General features: G+C 42.6%; 1 protein-coding gene across 3 annotated transcripts in view; it reads left to right on the top strand.

Annotated features, from left to right (window-relative positions):
• LOC137420816 (alkaline ceramidase 1-like) overlaps positions 1–15,749 on the top strand; it is a 48,520-nt gene extending 32,771 nt beyond the window's left edge. For all 3 annotated transcript variants that reach the window (XM_078772268.1, XM_068106219.2, XM_068106221.2), the window contains 2 exons: positions 12,957–13,094; positions 13,409–15,749. In XM_078772268.1, coding sequence (XP_078628394.1) covers positions 12,957–13,094; positions 13,409–13,586 — 316 coding nt within the window. In that variant the 3' untranslated portion in view covers positions 13,587–15,749. The remainder of the gene's footprint in view (positions 1–12,956; positions 13,095–13,408) is intronic.
• The last annotated feature ends 236 nt before the right edge of the window (positions 15,750–15,985 follow it).

The following is a 15,985-nucleotide window of genomic DNA, read 5'->3' as shown; positions in this document are numbered from 1 at the left end:
CTTGAGTGAGGAGAGATAGTGCTTCCTGGCACTCCTGAGGGTAGACACACACTTGTTCCGAGCTTGGTGGAAGGAACTGAGATTGCCTTCAGTTGGATTAGCCTTCCAAGAGGCAAAGGCAAGTTGTTTCAGGGCAACTGCCTCACCACAAGATTCAGTGTACCATGGACGGGAGGAAGGGTAAGACAACTGAAGGCGAGATGGGATAAATCTGTGCATGAGAGAGATCAGTTTGCTTTGGAAGAATTCCCAGGAAGAATTGATGTCAGAGGCAGTGGAGATGGGAGACCAATCCAGACGATTGATGGCTGCTTGGAGACCGTCCCAGTCGGCCTGAGTGAAATGCCAGACTTGTCGACGCTGAGGAGGCTCTCTGAGAATGGCCAGAGAGATGTCCACTTTGACAAGCACATGATCAGAAGAACCGATTGGAGCAGAAGAAGAGCAGCAGACATTAGCAGGGAAGTTTGTCATAACCAAGTCTAGAAGAGAAGATACTCCATTGGCTGAGATCCGGGTCGGGAAATTGACAGATTGTGTCAATCCCAGTGAGTCACATAAGTCCTTTGCTGAGGTGCCATGACTGGTGAGAGAGGAACCCACACCCAACCAGGTGGCATGATGACAGTTGAAGTCACCACATATGAGGAAGAGAGAGTTGGGATGAGTGGATAGAAGTTGGTCCATGTTGTCAGACAGTGAAATGTAGATGGAGTCATCACTGTTTGGGGGACGGTACAGAACACATATGAACAAAAGGTGGGAGCGGAGAGGAAGCCGTAGCCAGAGGTACTCCTGGGGGTGAGGAGGAGAGAGGGCAGTGCAAGGAGAGTGAGGAAGAGAGTTTTTGATAAAGATAGCCACCCCACCACCAGGCCGAGGCTCAGGTCTATCATACCGGAGGAGGGAGTAACCAGGAAGAGATATTAAGGAATCAGAGACATCTTGAAGGAGGAAAGTCTCTGTTAAGCAGATCAAGTCTGGATTGTCAGAAGCAACCTGTATGGAGAGATCAGTCAGGTTTGAGCGAAGGCCCCGGATGTTTGAGGTCCATACCGTTAATGAAGAGAGAGGGGGAGCATCGGGTGCAGGGGAGGGGAGGGGAGGAGTAGGGTAAGATGAAGGATGAGAGGGGGAGGTAGGGAGAGCAGTTGATAGTGTGTCAGAGATTGCAGAAGAGTTCCAAGAAAGGGAAGGATGAGGAGGATGAAAGGTTTGATGGTGAAGGGATGAGGCACAGTGAGGGGTTGTTTGAGGGGGGGCAGAGGAAAGTAGAAGGTTGGGGGGGGGGTGGAGGTACGAGATAGAAGGGAGACGAAGTGGGGAGGAGGCAGCTTTGAGGAGGAGGGGGGAGGAGGGAGAATTGGAGAGGAATGGTATGGGGGGAGATTTGAATGGGAGGGGTTGGGGGGGAGTTTTGAAGGGGAGGAGTGAGGAGGGAGTTTAGGAGGGGAGGGGCAAGGGGGGAGTTTAGAAGTGGAGGGGCAAGGGGGGAGTTTAGGAGTGTAGGGGCGAGGGGGGGGATTTGGAGGGGAGGGGCAAGGGGGGAGTTTAGGAGGGGAAGGGCAAGGGGGGAGTTCAGGAGTGGAGGGGCAAGGGGGGGATTTGGAGGGGAGTGGCAAGGGGGGAGTTTAGGAGGGGAAGGGCAAGGGGGGAGTTCAGGAGTGGAGGGGCAAGGGGGGGATTTGGAGGGGAGTGGCAAGGGGGGAGTTTAGGAGGGGAAGGGCAAGGGGGGAGTTCAGTAGTGGAGGGGCAAGGGGGGAGTTTAAGAGTGGAGGGGCAAGGGGGGAGTTTAGGAGTGTAGGTGCAAGGGGGGGGATTTGGATGGGAGGGGCAAGAGGGGAGTTTAGAAAGTGGATGATTAATGAAAGACGAACATTGAAAACAAATTGGGTTTGTTGTGATTTTCAAGTTAGCAATCCGATTCAGAACGATGGAGGAGGGATGGAATGAATGTGAATTTAGACCATGTAGTGAGGGAGACGTATAAGATATTGAATTTCTTTTTTTTGAAGTGGAATGAGTTGGAGAGGAAATTGAGAAAAGCCTTTTAAATAGGAAGAAAAACAGCGTGTTGTAAAATACCACTGAGTAAAACACTGAAGGGGAAAGGTTAAACATATTTAAATAATATTTAAACAGAACCGTGAACAATCTTATATGCACAAAATACCAACGGGGGGAGAGCCGAGAGGGACCACCACGAGTCACGTGAACAGGGCAAACGGTGGATGGCAAGGAGATAATGGGGGCGGGGCGAACAGCACACCTGGACAGAAAATACAGGATGAGACAACAGTACACGTGGAGAAAGGAAAATAAATGTTTTTTTTTTTTTTTGTTTGTTTTTTGGGGGGGGGTGGGGGGGAGTGGGGATTTAGAACGTTAGACAGAGTATTATGTTCGGGGTAGAAGGGAAAAAACTAAGAGCTAAGCAAAACACGCTTAAGTTAACAAACACCGACGGGGGTACAACTACAAGGCCGCACACGAGGAGCAGAACACGATTAATTAATCACGAGTTACAGGAAATTCAAACCAAAACTAACTATAATCAAACAATAACGCATGGACGATAAAATAACGAGTTGAAATTTGACAATCTATCTGGGGAAATGGGGGAGAAACACGTGGTCGAAGAACGAATGAACGAATAAGAATGAATAAACGAATGAGAACAGAGAAGGAAATGTTATTTTTTTTTTTTTTGAGTTGAGATTTACATAAGGAAGTAGGCTCTGGGGTGAAAAGACTGAGAAAACAGAGAACGAAAGTTATTGGATCACAAACTACGGACCGCTGAGAGAAAAACAAAGCCTCAAGGTTGTACAGTGTACACTGTACAAGGCCTCAAGACACGACACGAATTAACACGATTTTCAATACAGGTATGAAAGATTTACACCGAAAATCTTCGTCGGGAGACAATATATACACCATAAAATAAATACAGTTATAACGAAAATACAAATTGAAACAATTACTTAACTTCGATTTCGATGGAGAGCGTGGAGAGCTGAGAATAAACGAACCCTCGCCAGCAAGACCGGAAACGGAAGTCCATGTCAATGGCCATGTCTATGCCAAATATCAAGCACGTGAGCCTCTCCGTTTAGGAGTCTATCGGTAACATTACACACACACACACACACACACACACACACACACACACACACACACACACACACACACACACACACACACACAAACTGTGTTTTGTATATATAGATATATATGTATACGTGTATATATATATATATATATATGTATGTATATATATATATATATATATATATATATATATATATACAGTGGTACCTCGGCTTACGAGTTTAATCCGTTCCGTGACGGAGCTCGTAAGCCAAATCGCTCGTAAGTCAAAGCAAATTTTCCCATTCAAATGCATTGAAATGCTATTAATCCGTTCCAGCCTCAAAAAAAAAACACCAATTTTTTTTGTTAGGTGCTTTTAAATAACAAAAATGTACTTTATAAATAACAAATAATGTATAAACAAGCACGACCTCGTATATACTGTACATAATACAAGAGAATGTAAAGAAATAAACTGGACCTCTATCCATGAAGATATGGAGAAGTTGTTGTTTGTGTGGTTGAAGGAGAAGCAGCTCGCAGGAGATACCGTGACCGAGAGCATCATGTGTTTGAAAAGATTGAAACTCGGATATCGAGCACAGACCACGAGGTGTTTTTTCTTTTTTCTTAATCTCGGTTTCAGTGAACTTTTGCTCTGTGCTCACGTGTACTGTACCTGTACCTGTAATGGTACGTCAGAGGATGGCACCTGTTGTCATCATATTAAGTGCAAGATGTTCTGCATCGTAAGTTGGTACACCGTGGTCTTTCGGCGGTGTTTAAGCCGGCCGTCTTGGCTTCTGTCACCATTGGCATTGAGTCTTTCGATGTAGGTAGGTCGTTGTGTGCCGGTGCCTTGGCCGAATTCCTTCATTGCTGCATTGTTAGCTCACCTGGTTTTTTATACCACATCTTTGGTTATCGGACCAGCGAATGACGTCATCTCCAAAGTATGGCTTATTCTCACTTGTCTTGGACGATCTTCTACTTCTAGCCTTCCACCGTGCATTTGGTGTCCACTGTACTTACTGTACAGTGCCTGGTAAAATTGATGTAATGGGTTTTTGACCGTCAACGCCATGAACCGCTAACACTCAAAAGCCCATTTATCGCGCCTTATAAAGCAAAACGCAAACCGAAAGCCATGCCTCTCAAGCGAGGCGTGCTTCCGTGGTCACGTGATCCACAGGTGTAGCTCATTATACCCGCACGCGCGACACGCTTTGGCGGTCACGTGACCAGCCACTCTGGACCTGGAGGCGGGGATCCCCGCCGATGACGTCACCGGCTGGAGCAAGGAGATTCCTCGCTAATGTATTTCGACGATTGCGTGTTTTATATCCAAGCAGAGATGCTTTCACGGCAAGATAACCACGTGACCGGAACCGGAAGCCACAACCGGAAAATTCAAAAAAATAAATTTTTTGAGCTCGTACATCGGATCTCGGCTCGTATCCCAAAGCAACAAACCGCCCGAGCGACGGCTCGTATCCCGAAAAACTCGTACGTTGGGGCACTCGTAAGCCGAGGTACCACTGTATATATATATATATATATATATATATATATATATATATATATATATATATACACACACACACACACACAGAGTAGTCCAGAAACCCTGGGCACCTTTTGAGGAACGATACCTGCAACAAACAATTAAGTTTATTATTGTTCTTTGGTGCAAAACAAAATATGATTACTCATTAAACAGTCTAATCAGTCTAATATACGTGAATCAAATCAGTTCAAATGTTCAAACTGCTTTCCTTCATTGTCTATGCACAGCTGTAACTGTGACGAAACACTCTGACACACTGCATGTTTCAGTCGTTAAGGCAGCAGTCTCATTACGGATGAATTGTTTCAAGTCTCTAAGGGTCGTAGGATTCCTCGCATACACTTTGTGTTTGAGGAAACTCCAAAGGAAGAAATCACAGGATGTTAAATCACAAGACCGTGGCGGCCATTCATTCGGACCATGAAGGCCAATCCATTTGTCTGTAAAGTTCAAATCAAGGGCCTGGCGTACAATGGCAGCATAATGAGCAGGCGCACCATCATGCATGAACCACATTTGGCCATCATTGAGTGGAAATACATGCTGCTCCAACATTAGAAGGCAATTTGCAGCATTCACATTTTCTTCGAAAAATATTGGTTCAACAATTCCTCCAGAAGAAATGCCTGGCCAGACGGACACACAAGCTTGATACGGGATGTTGTGCTCAACAGTAAATCGTGGGTTGTCTCCTGCCCATATCACGCTGTTATGACGATTCACAGAACCAGATAAAGTAAACTTAGATTCATCTGACCACAAGATCCTGTTCTGCAAATCATTGTCCATGTCCATTAACCCAAGCAATGTCTGACCTGCCTCAAAGCGCATGTCAAAATAATCCTCAGATAGTTGGTGAATTAATCTGGGCATGTATGGTTTCGCATTAAGGTCTTTTAGTATTCTTCAAATCGATGATTGGCTTATGTTGGTGACGTTTGATAAATGACGAGTTGATAATGATGTGTTACTGTTGAGTTGTTGTTGAATGACCGCTCTGCTTTCCTCAGTTCGAACATTACGAGGCCTACCTGGTGACTGTTTTGGAAGAATGCTGCTGGTTTCATCAAACTGCTTGTTTATTCTGCCGATGGTTCTTCTGTCAATTGTGTCGGCGCCACATTGTTTGACAAGTTGTCTGTGAACTTCAGCCGAATTTCCAGATACAGAATACAAGCGTACAGCGCGAATTTTCTGTCTCACGATATCCTCCATCATATTAGGGCGTCTAATTCACAATGCAAAGACAAACACGTGCAGCACAGCGAGTGAAGCTCACCCCGATCCATATCACGTGGTGCACCTCACCCTATTGCATATTACTTGATGCCTGTGCATGTGTGGTGAAGCAGTCACATCCATTTACGAGTAATCATCATGTTTTGTTTTGCACCAAAGAACAATAATAAACTTCGTTGTTTGTTGCAGATATCGTTCTTCAAAATGTGCCCAGGGTTTCTGGACCATCCTGTGTGTGTGTGTGTGTGTGTGTGTATATATATATATATATATATATATATATATATATATATATATATATATATATATATATATATATATATATATATATATATATCTATCTATCTATCTATCTATCTATATATATATATATCTATATATATATATATCTATATATATATATATCTATATATATATATATCTATATATATATATATATATATATATATATATATATATATATATATATATATATATATATATATATATATATATATATATATATATATATATATATAATGGTATCTGTAATCTGGTTCTCCAACCTAATGAGCGGACAACATGACGTCATCGCCATGCACGTCCGCCTTGCCTGCAAAGTTCCAGAGGAACCATCTAGCAGTGCGTCATTACGGATTATAAATACAGATACTGTCACAAGTGCATGCAAAACTCACAAGTGATACTCACAAGATATATATATACTCACAAGGCAATATATATATATATATATATATATATATATATATATATATATATTTTAGGCCCATCTCTTTATAGTGAAGAATCCCTTCAAGATTTAAAAAAAACATTGTACCCGAATCTGGATTCGGATCTTCACCAAAATCAAATGAATAGTTCTTGTCACAAACTCAACCTGTCCACAAAGTTTTGTCTGAATCAGTCCACTGTGGCGGACACGAAAGCACTGACGTGGTGACATCACCCCGCACACCAAGTGGGGATGGGCCACGCCAGGGAGAGAGGCGTGGCCTCACGATATACACGGGGCGCGCAGCCCTGAGCAGCTTAGTGCTGCAGTTTGAGTACTTTCAATAAAGACTCTTTTATGAACCGCGTTGTCCGCTTGCTCCTTGCGTAAGCATTAGCGCGCGCAGCATCGCGCTTTACCACAACCTTTTGAGACATCCTGGGTGGACATACAGGGGTGAAAACATTACCTCCGTCCACCTTTTGGTGGTGTGTTCCTGTGTCCACCATACGCAATGTTGATTACATCCGTCCACCTTTTGGTGGACGGATGTAATTATGACTTGTACAGTAGATGGTGTCATTGCTTACACAGTGTGCAGTATACATTCATTGCCTGCATCATCTTATGACCGATGGACCTTGTAGTACCCATAACTTGTCCATGCATTCCAAATATTCACTCTTTTACCGTGAAGTCGAAGAAGTTTTAGTTGTTGACAATTATTAAGCCTCCTATGGAAGTCTAAATGGACTTCCTACTGTTAGTCTTCAATATATATGTGTATATATATATATATATATATATATATATATATATATATATATACAGTCGTGGCCAAAAATATTGGCACCCTTGCACCTTTTTCAAATAACTCACAATTTCCTCGAAAAATAAGTTGAAATTGAAAAAAGTATTTGGTCTCCACAATTCTTTATTTCACAGTTTATATTACAGAACCTTTGTTTTTGATTCAGAACTTAATATATCCTTTTCAATCAGAAAATAAAAAGAAATGGCATTGACAAAAGTATTGACACCCTGGACTTAATATTTGGTATCACAGCCTTTGGACAAAATAACTACAGTCAAGCACTTCCGATAACCATGAATGAGCTTCCTACACCTCTCTACTGGCAGTTTGGCCCACTCTTCTTGTGCAAATTGCTCCAGTTCTCCCAGATTTGAAGGGTACCTTCTCCCAACTGCTGTTTTCACATCTCCTCACAGGTGTTCAATGGGATTTAGATTTCAATGGATTCAGTGCCACTTCAGAACAGTCTAGGGGTTTGTCTTGAACCATTCCTGGGTGCTTTTTGAAGTGTGTTTGGGGTCATTGTCCTGCTGCAAGACCCATGACCTTCGAGGGAGACCCAGCTTTCTGACACTGGGTTGAACACTGCGCTCCAAAATGCCTTGGTAATCTCCTGATTTCATGTCATGCACACATTTAAGGCACCCAGTGCCAGAGGCAGCACAAAAACCCCAAAACATCACTAAACCTCCTCCATATTTAGCTGTCGGGAAGGTGTTCTTTTCATTGAAGGCTTCATTTTGTTTTCTGTAAACATAGAGATGATGTGCTGTACCAAAAAGATCTAATTTGGTCTCATCTGTCCACAGGACATTCTCTCAGAGGGATTTTGGCTTGTTCAGGTGTGTTTTGGCAAACTCTAGTCAGGCTTTCTTATGTCTCTCTCTCAGCAGTGGGGTCCTCCTGGGTCTCCTACCATAGAACCCCCTTTCATTGAGTTGGCGATGGATGGTGTGAGTTGAAACTGTCGTACCTTGTGTCTGAAGGTCAGCTTGAATCTGTTTGGCAGTTAATCGAGGTGCTTTGTCCACCATTTGAACAATCCTTCGCTGCAATCTTCAATCAAGATTTCTTTTGCGGCCATATCCAGGGAGATTGGCTACAGTGCCATGGGCCTTAAACGTCCTGATAACATTGCGTACGGTGGATAGAGGAACATCAAGGTCTCTGGAGATGGACTTTTAGCCTTGAGATTGTCCATGCTTGGCTACAATCTTGTGTCTGACCTCCTCAGACAATTCTCTGGTTTTCTTTCTTTTCTCCATGCTCATTGCGGTGCACACAGTGACACAAAACAGCAGAATGACTTCTTTTCTCTAATCAAACTGGTTGAATGAGTGATTTTTATATTGCAGGCACCTGCAACTCACCATAGGTGAGTTCAATTCCAAAGTAAAGGAGAATCACCTGCTTGAAATCTAATTATTTCTAACAACTTCTGAAAGGTGCCAATAATATTGTCTGGGCCATTTTAGGATTTCTGTGTGGAATAAGCGAAGATTTAGTAATGTTTTCAGCTTTTTTTTGTTTTGTTCCACTGTAAACCAAAGAAATACATATGTGGATACCAAAATATGTTTTAATTTCAACAATATTCTGGAAGAAGTGGTGCATTATTTGAAAAAAGTGCAAGGGTGCCAATATTTTTTGGCCACGACCGTATGTAGCCAATAAAAGTGAAGCTTATACTTTAATGATAAATATTTGATTAAATCTGCATAATGGATTATAGAAATTGAATGTTTGCTGTGCTTAGAAATAAGGGTAACATTGATCATCTCTGCAAGGAAAGAGATACAATATTTGAAGGGTATTGAAATGTACAAAAGGTGAATGGAGCTGTTTTCATCAGACAAGAACAGATAGAGTCTCTGGGAGGCTCCATGCTGGGGAAAACAACAAGCCTGCACTTTTCCATCTTAAGTTGCTTAATGTTAAACAGATGCTTCACTTAGTTCATACCGCCAGCATGTCTGCAGAACCTCTGACCGTTTCATTCCTCAGCCTGACTCCTGAGACAGCAGGAGATTCTTTTTGTCCCCAAACTTACTATAAAAAGGAACTGCATTCAACCACTCGCCAGAAGATTGGCTGGACACGTTGTGTTGAATCTGTAATTGTATATGTCGGTATAGTATTGTTAAACTTTGATGTAATCCTTGTTGTTTTCGAAGTGAATCTTCTACGGGGAATTAAATCTTCAAAATTGTTCTTGGTGTGTGGACATTAAAATCGATAAACCTTAAACACTCCTATTCATAGATACCATGGCAGAATCAATATGAAGTACAAACACACATGAATGGAGAATTCCTATTACATGTACGTCAGAAAGCTTTTTCCATTGAACAGCAAGATTTCATTTACTCTTTCTCAATGTGAGAGTCCCACTGTCTGTCCCCTACACTGTAAAATAAAATAAATCTGGTGGCACACCCACATATCTTGCGTAAGTACCATTCTGCACGTGACAAACCTAACAAAAAATTGCATGTAAATATTTTGCTATTATTCAACCCAATCACAGTGCAAAACTGTTCATAAAATGACATTTTGGGTCAATAAGTTACAAGCTTCACTGATTCTGGTTCTAAACTAACGAGGAGACACCTAACATGGTAATGGCATTCGTGTGACGGTGAAAAAATTGGGCATTCAATTGCAGGAGTACACATTCAAATCCATCAACAGTATCCCATAGATGCTCATTGCTGGCCAGGCTAGTAATATTGTGCACCTCAGGTTGAGATGCAACTTAACCTTTCTTCGACTTATCTGGCATCACAACAGCCAAAAGGTCATGCTTGGGACAAATGGCCAATGTGCCTGCGACAAACGGCCGACGTGCTTGTGACGAACAACCAACGTGGTTGCGATGAAATGAACGGCCGACGTGTTTCCACCAAACGGCCGACATGCTTGCGATGAAATGAATGGCCAACGTGCTTGCGCCGAGCGGCTGGTGAACTTGCAACGAACGATTGACGTGCTTGTGACAAATGGCCGACATGCTTGCGACAAATGGCCGACCTGCTTGCGACAAGCGGCTAGTGAACTTGCAATGAACGACCGACGTGCTTATGACAAATGGCCGACATGCTTGCGCCAAATGGCCGACATGCTTGTGACAAATGGCCGACATGCTTGCGACAAATGGCCAACTTGCTTGCGACAAATGGCCGACGTGCTTGTGACAAATGGCCGACATGCATGCAACAAATGGCCGACATGCTTTTGTGACAAATGGCCGACATGCTTGGGACAAATGGCCAACTTGCTTGCGACAAATGGCCAACTTGCTTGCAATGAGCGGCTGGCGAACTTGCAACGAACGGCCGACGTGCTTGTGACAAATGGCCGACATGCTTTCGATGAAATGAATGGCCAATGTGTTTGTGACAAATGGCTGACATGCTTGCGATGAAATGAATGGCCAATGTGTTTGCGACAAATGGCTGACATGCTTGTAATGAACAGGAGAAGTGCTTGCGACAAATGACCGACATGCTTTTGACGAACGGCAGAAGTGCTTGTGACAAATGGCCGACATGCTTGCAATGAACAGCCGACATGCTTGCAATGAACAGCCGACATGCTTGCGATGAACAGCCGACATGCTTGCAATGAACAACCGACATGCTTGCAAGGAACAGCCGACATGCTTGCAAGGAACAGCCGACATGCTTGCGATGAACAGCCGACATGCTTGCGATGAACAGCCGACATGCTTGCGATGAACAGCCGACATGCTTGCGATGAACAGCCGACATGCTTGCGATGAACAGACGACATGCTTGCGATGAACAGCCGACATGCTTGCGATGAACAGCCGACATGCTTGCGATGAACAGCCTACATGCTTGCTATGAACAGCCGACATGCTTGCGATGAACAGCCGACATGCTTGCGATGAACAGCCGACATGCTTGCGATGAACAGCCGACTTGCTTGCGATGAACAGCAGAAGTGCTTGCGATGAATAGCAGAAGTGCTTGCGATAAACAGCAGAAGTGCTTGCGATAAACAGCAGAAGTGCTTGCGATGAACAGCCGAAGTGCTTGCGATGAACAGCAGAAGTGCTTGCGATGAATAGCAGAAGTGCTTGCGATGAACAACCGACATGCTTGCGATGAACAGCCGACATGCTTGCGATGAACAGCAGAAGTGCTTGCGCCAAATGGCCAACGCACCCACGATGGATTCGAACGTGCTTGCGACAATCATGTGTTATACTGTAATTTACATCAATTATCCTATGACACTTAAACACTTACATCACATGCATGCAGCTTTGTGCAGCAATGAAATAGGCTTATAAATATGTATTCAAAATGTAATATATATATTTCCCAGTGGTTCTCTGTTCGTTTTGGTCAATGCCATGTTTTGTTTTTGCAATGGATATTATATGCTATCGATTGTACATTAGCAAAGGCAGATATTATGTACAACTCACTCAGGGAGTGTTTTGTGATTTAAATAGTTGATCTTTTTGCACCACAAAATGTGTACAATAAGAAGGGAATTCAGATACTGGATGTAAATGTATAAGCTCCGACATGAACAGCCGATGAACAATCAAGTTTTGATTGTGAAAGTAATGGCATACTGTCTTTAAGTATAAACTTTAATCTCAGACATATGGCTTATGACATAAGCAAGACAGTGTTAACTCAAATGATATTGCACAAGCAAACATATTTTTTGAGCACATTGATTGCTTAACAATTTGGTTTTAGTTTTGTCTACTCTAGGCAGCAGCATAGTGTTGGCTTAACGGTTGAGGTGGCTGGCTTAAGATCTTAGGGTATGATTTTGAGCCCTTGTCAAGCCGTTGAATTAACACCAGGTGGGTTGACTCTGCCTGTCATCCTTCTGAGATTGGCAAAATGAGTACCAGCTTACTGGGGGTAATAAACCATTCGAGTGGCCAAATGAAACTGCCTCGCAGCGTGAAAGGAATGGTTATTTATTTGCTTTGGGCAACACAAACAAGACTGACACATAGTAGCATTTACTTTTAATGTTTAATTGTATCATCAATCCAAACAATATCCCCTCACTTAGTCTTGCATCCCTGGCAGGAAATGCATCAATTGATGTATTCGTATGCAGCCTTTGGCTGCTTGGCTGCGTCATTATCTGGGGGCGGCTGTGCCGCTGATGCAGTGCCCCCTTGCCAGCAACCAGGTGCTCATTTCTCCGACCTCGGAAGGATGACAGGCTGAGACAACCCGCCTGGTGTTAATGCAATGATGCGACAGGGACAATAGGACCTTAGGTCAGCCACGTTAACTGTTAAGCCAAAACCACGCAGGAAATGCATGACATGTGTTTGTTACCAATATCTAAGGCTCAGGGAGGAATTTGTGTATGAATTCCTTTTGACAGATGGGGACATTTTATGTTAAGTAAAACAGTGTTTACCTTGCTTGTCTATCCAGGCCTTTATGTACTCTTTCTCTCAATCACAAGTTAATAATTAAACACCTCATTCTGAACCCTTTCACCATCAATGTGTCCTGCACCAGGTGCAAGACACCGACCGTACACAGGTTGGCCTGGCAAACGGTGTTGTGGTGGTTCCTAGCTGTTGGCTGCTGGCTGAGTGACCGGATGCAATGCCCTTTTTGGAGTGCCTTGGACTTTACATATCTTCACAGCATGTGGTACGAGTCAAAATGGCATCAACCGTGTGCTCTCGTTTTCTCATCTCCTCGTATTATTGTACGTTTGTACCTGAGTTAATGTATCGCTCCATTGTTCATACATTGTATAAAACGTTATTATTTAAATATCGCACATTTTAATTTCTTAATGCTGGGTTAAGATTCCCCGGCTTATCCCGCACGTGTTTAGCAGTCTTGCTTAAATATTGCACATTTTCAAACAATTACAGAAAGGCTTATTTATTTATTTAGATTTTTGCTTTATTTTATGACGTCACAAGTAAATTTCCATCTCCCCCAATCCCCCCTTGCAGGCACGTGTTCATTGCCATGGCCAGCTGCCACTGTTTAATCCTATTTGCCTACTTGAATGTCTTGCGAGAAGTTCCTGAAAAACGGCCGTTGCTAAAATACTGGCCCAGAAATAACTGGCAGATAGGCATTCCATATATTCTTTTAAACTCCAGAAGCATCAATGCGAAGATCTTCTAGAAGGAATGCTGACTAATGCAGAAGAGAGACATTTGCTGAAGATCTGGCATCTGATGCAAGTATCAAATGTTATTTTGCGAGTCAGGTAACACCATGTCATTAACAGTTTAAACATTTACAATGGCCTCCAAAGTTCACATTTTGATGCCACCTGAGCTTATTCATGATGCTTTCGAACCAAACTTAATATGTAGATTCTTAACAAACTACTCCGAAGTGAAAAAGATAAAAAATGCAGATAAAATATGAATAAGTTAGATTAACAATGAAAATCTGATTATTCTCAGTTGCAGAAGTATTCAAACCTTTTGCGTTATTAATCCTAAATCAGTTCAGGAGAAAATTATTTGTTTGAAAGGTTACAAAATAAGTGTAATAGGTTTCACCTGTATGTAATCAGTGGATTAACTTAAAAATATCAAGGTGTACGTTTTTTAAAGTTAAGCTCCCCCACTTATCTAAAAAGTTTTAAGGTGCAAAACACTTGGTTACCCAACAAGGCAAACATGAAGACCAAGGAGCTTTCCAAATATGTCAGACATGAAGTGGTGAAGAAGCACCGTTCAAGAGAGGGTTATAAGAAGATTTCGAAGTCCCTCATCATCCCTTTGAGTACGGTGAAATCCATCATTAAGAAGTAGAAGACGTATCATACCACCCAGACTCTACCCGGATCAGGTCGCCCATCCAAACTCAGCAGCTGGGCAAGCAGGAAACTGGTTCGGAATGTCACTGTAAATCCAACCATGACTTTGAAAGATCTGCAAGGCTCTATGTTCGAGATGGAGAACAGTGTTCATAAATCAACAATATCCCGTTCCCTTCACAAGGCTTGTCACTATGGACAGGTGGCAAGAAAGAAGCCATTACTGAAAAAGACACATCTAAAGCTCGTATGGAGTTTGTGAAAAAGCATCTTGATGATACAGCAGGGACGTCGAGAAAAGCTATGTGGTCAGACAAGACAAAAATTGAACTTTTTGGTTTAAATTCATTCAAAGCATTACATCTGGAGGAAGCCTAACATTGCACATCACCCAGTCAACACCATCCCTACGTCCAGCATGGTAGTAGTGGCAGCATCATATTATGGGGCTGCTTTTCATCAGCAGAGACTAGAAAGCTCGTCAGGATAGAAGGGACAATGGACAGTGCAAAGTACAGGAGAATCCTTGTAAACCGGCTTGAGTCAGACATGAATCTGAAACTGGGTAGGAGATTCGCACTTCAGCAGGACAATGATCTAAAGCACAAAGCTAAAGCCATGCTGGAGTGGCTGAATAAGAAGAAAATAAATGTTCTTGAATGGCCCAGCCAAAGTCCTGACTTGAACCCAATTGAACATTTATGGCGAGACTTGAAGATTGCAGTACCCCACCAAACTTGGCAGAACTAGAGAAATTTTCACGTGAAGAATGGGCAAACTTTTGTAGAGATCAAAGCTGGTAGAGACCTACCCAAAAAGACTTATAGCAGTCATTGCTGCAAAATATGCGTCCACCAAGTACTGACCGAAGGGGCTGAATACTTTTGCAACCATTGAATTTTGATTTGTACATGTTGTTTGAAGGTATTCCTGACATGTGACGTCCTTCACCTATAACAGTGGTTCATTTGATCTCTTCAGGTATGAATAAAAAAGTTCATTTGGAAACATTGTTTCATCTAAATGTGGCATTATTGGTAGGGGGTGAATACTTTTGCAGGTCACTGTATTTGGGCATTGTGCCTTTTGATATTTTTATTGGGCATGATTATCGACTTAGGAAACTATTAAATGTTTTTATTTAATTATCCATTTCTATGAGGATAAAGAAAAGGGTTATTTGCAATGTTTGTGGAGTAGAAACTTTATTTAATGCAGTTGAAGATGTTTGATATTTTTCATTTCATGTTCCCTGAAAACCCCCCAAATTGCACCATTTATCTTTTAAAACGTTTTCCCCATGCCCCTCTCCCTCTCCCCTGCTCTCTCCAGCTGCCCTTCCATTTCCTATCAACTGTGGCCTTTTAGATTTTTATTAACTCATTCAAATGACATCTTCCCTTAATACAGTATATCTGTCATCCAATAACGTCATTGTCCTTCAAGCGAAAAACTTTTGTATGGATAAGCTGCTTTATGCCAAATCTGTCTTGAAGAATTAAATTTTTCAAAATGGACGTTTTCCCACTTGTGTGATGTTACTGGACACTTTCACTGTCGCTTTCACTGACAAGGTGTCACCTTCACTCCTTCATTCCTCTTTTCTCCTGCCTCTGGAACAAACTCCCACACTCTCCTCAATCCCACTCCTCCCTCCAGGTCTTTAAAGCAGCTGTTCACCACCACCACTCTTATCTTCCCCCATCCAAAACCTCGATCTTTTCTACACCCGCTCATTTCACCCCAGATACAC

Source organism: Myxine glutinosa, chromosome 2, assembly GCF_964187855.1.
Source record: "Myxine glutinosa chromosome 2, kmMyxGlut1.1, whole genome shotgun sequence".
Lineage (NCBI taxonomy): Eukaryota > Metazoa > Chordata > Myxini > Myxiniformes > Myxinidae > Myxine > Myxine glutinosa.
The sequence above is the reverse complement of the archived record's forward strand: the minus strand, read 5'-3'. Positions and strand labels throughout refer to the sequence as shown.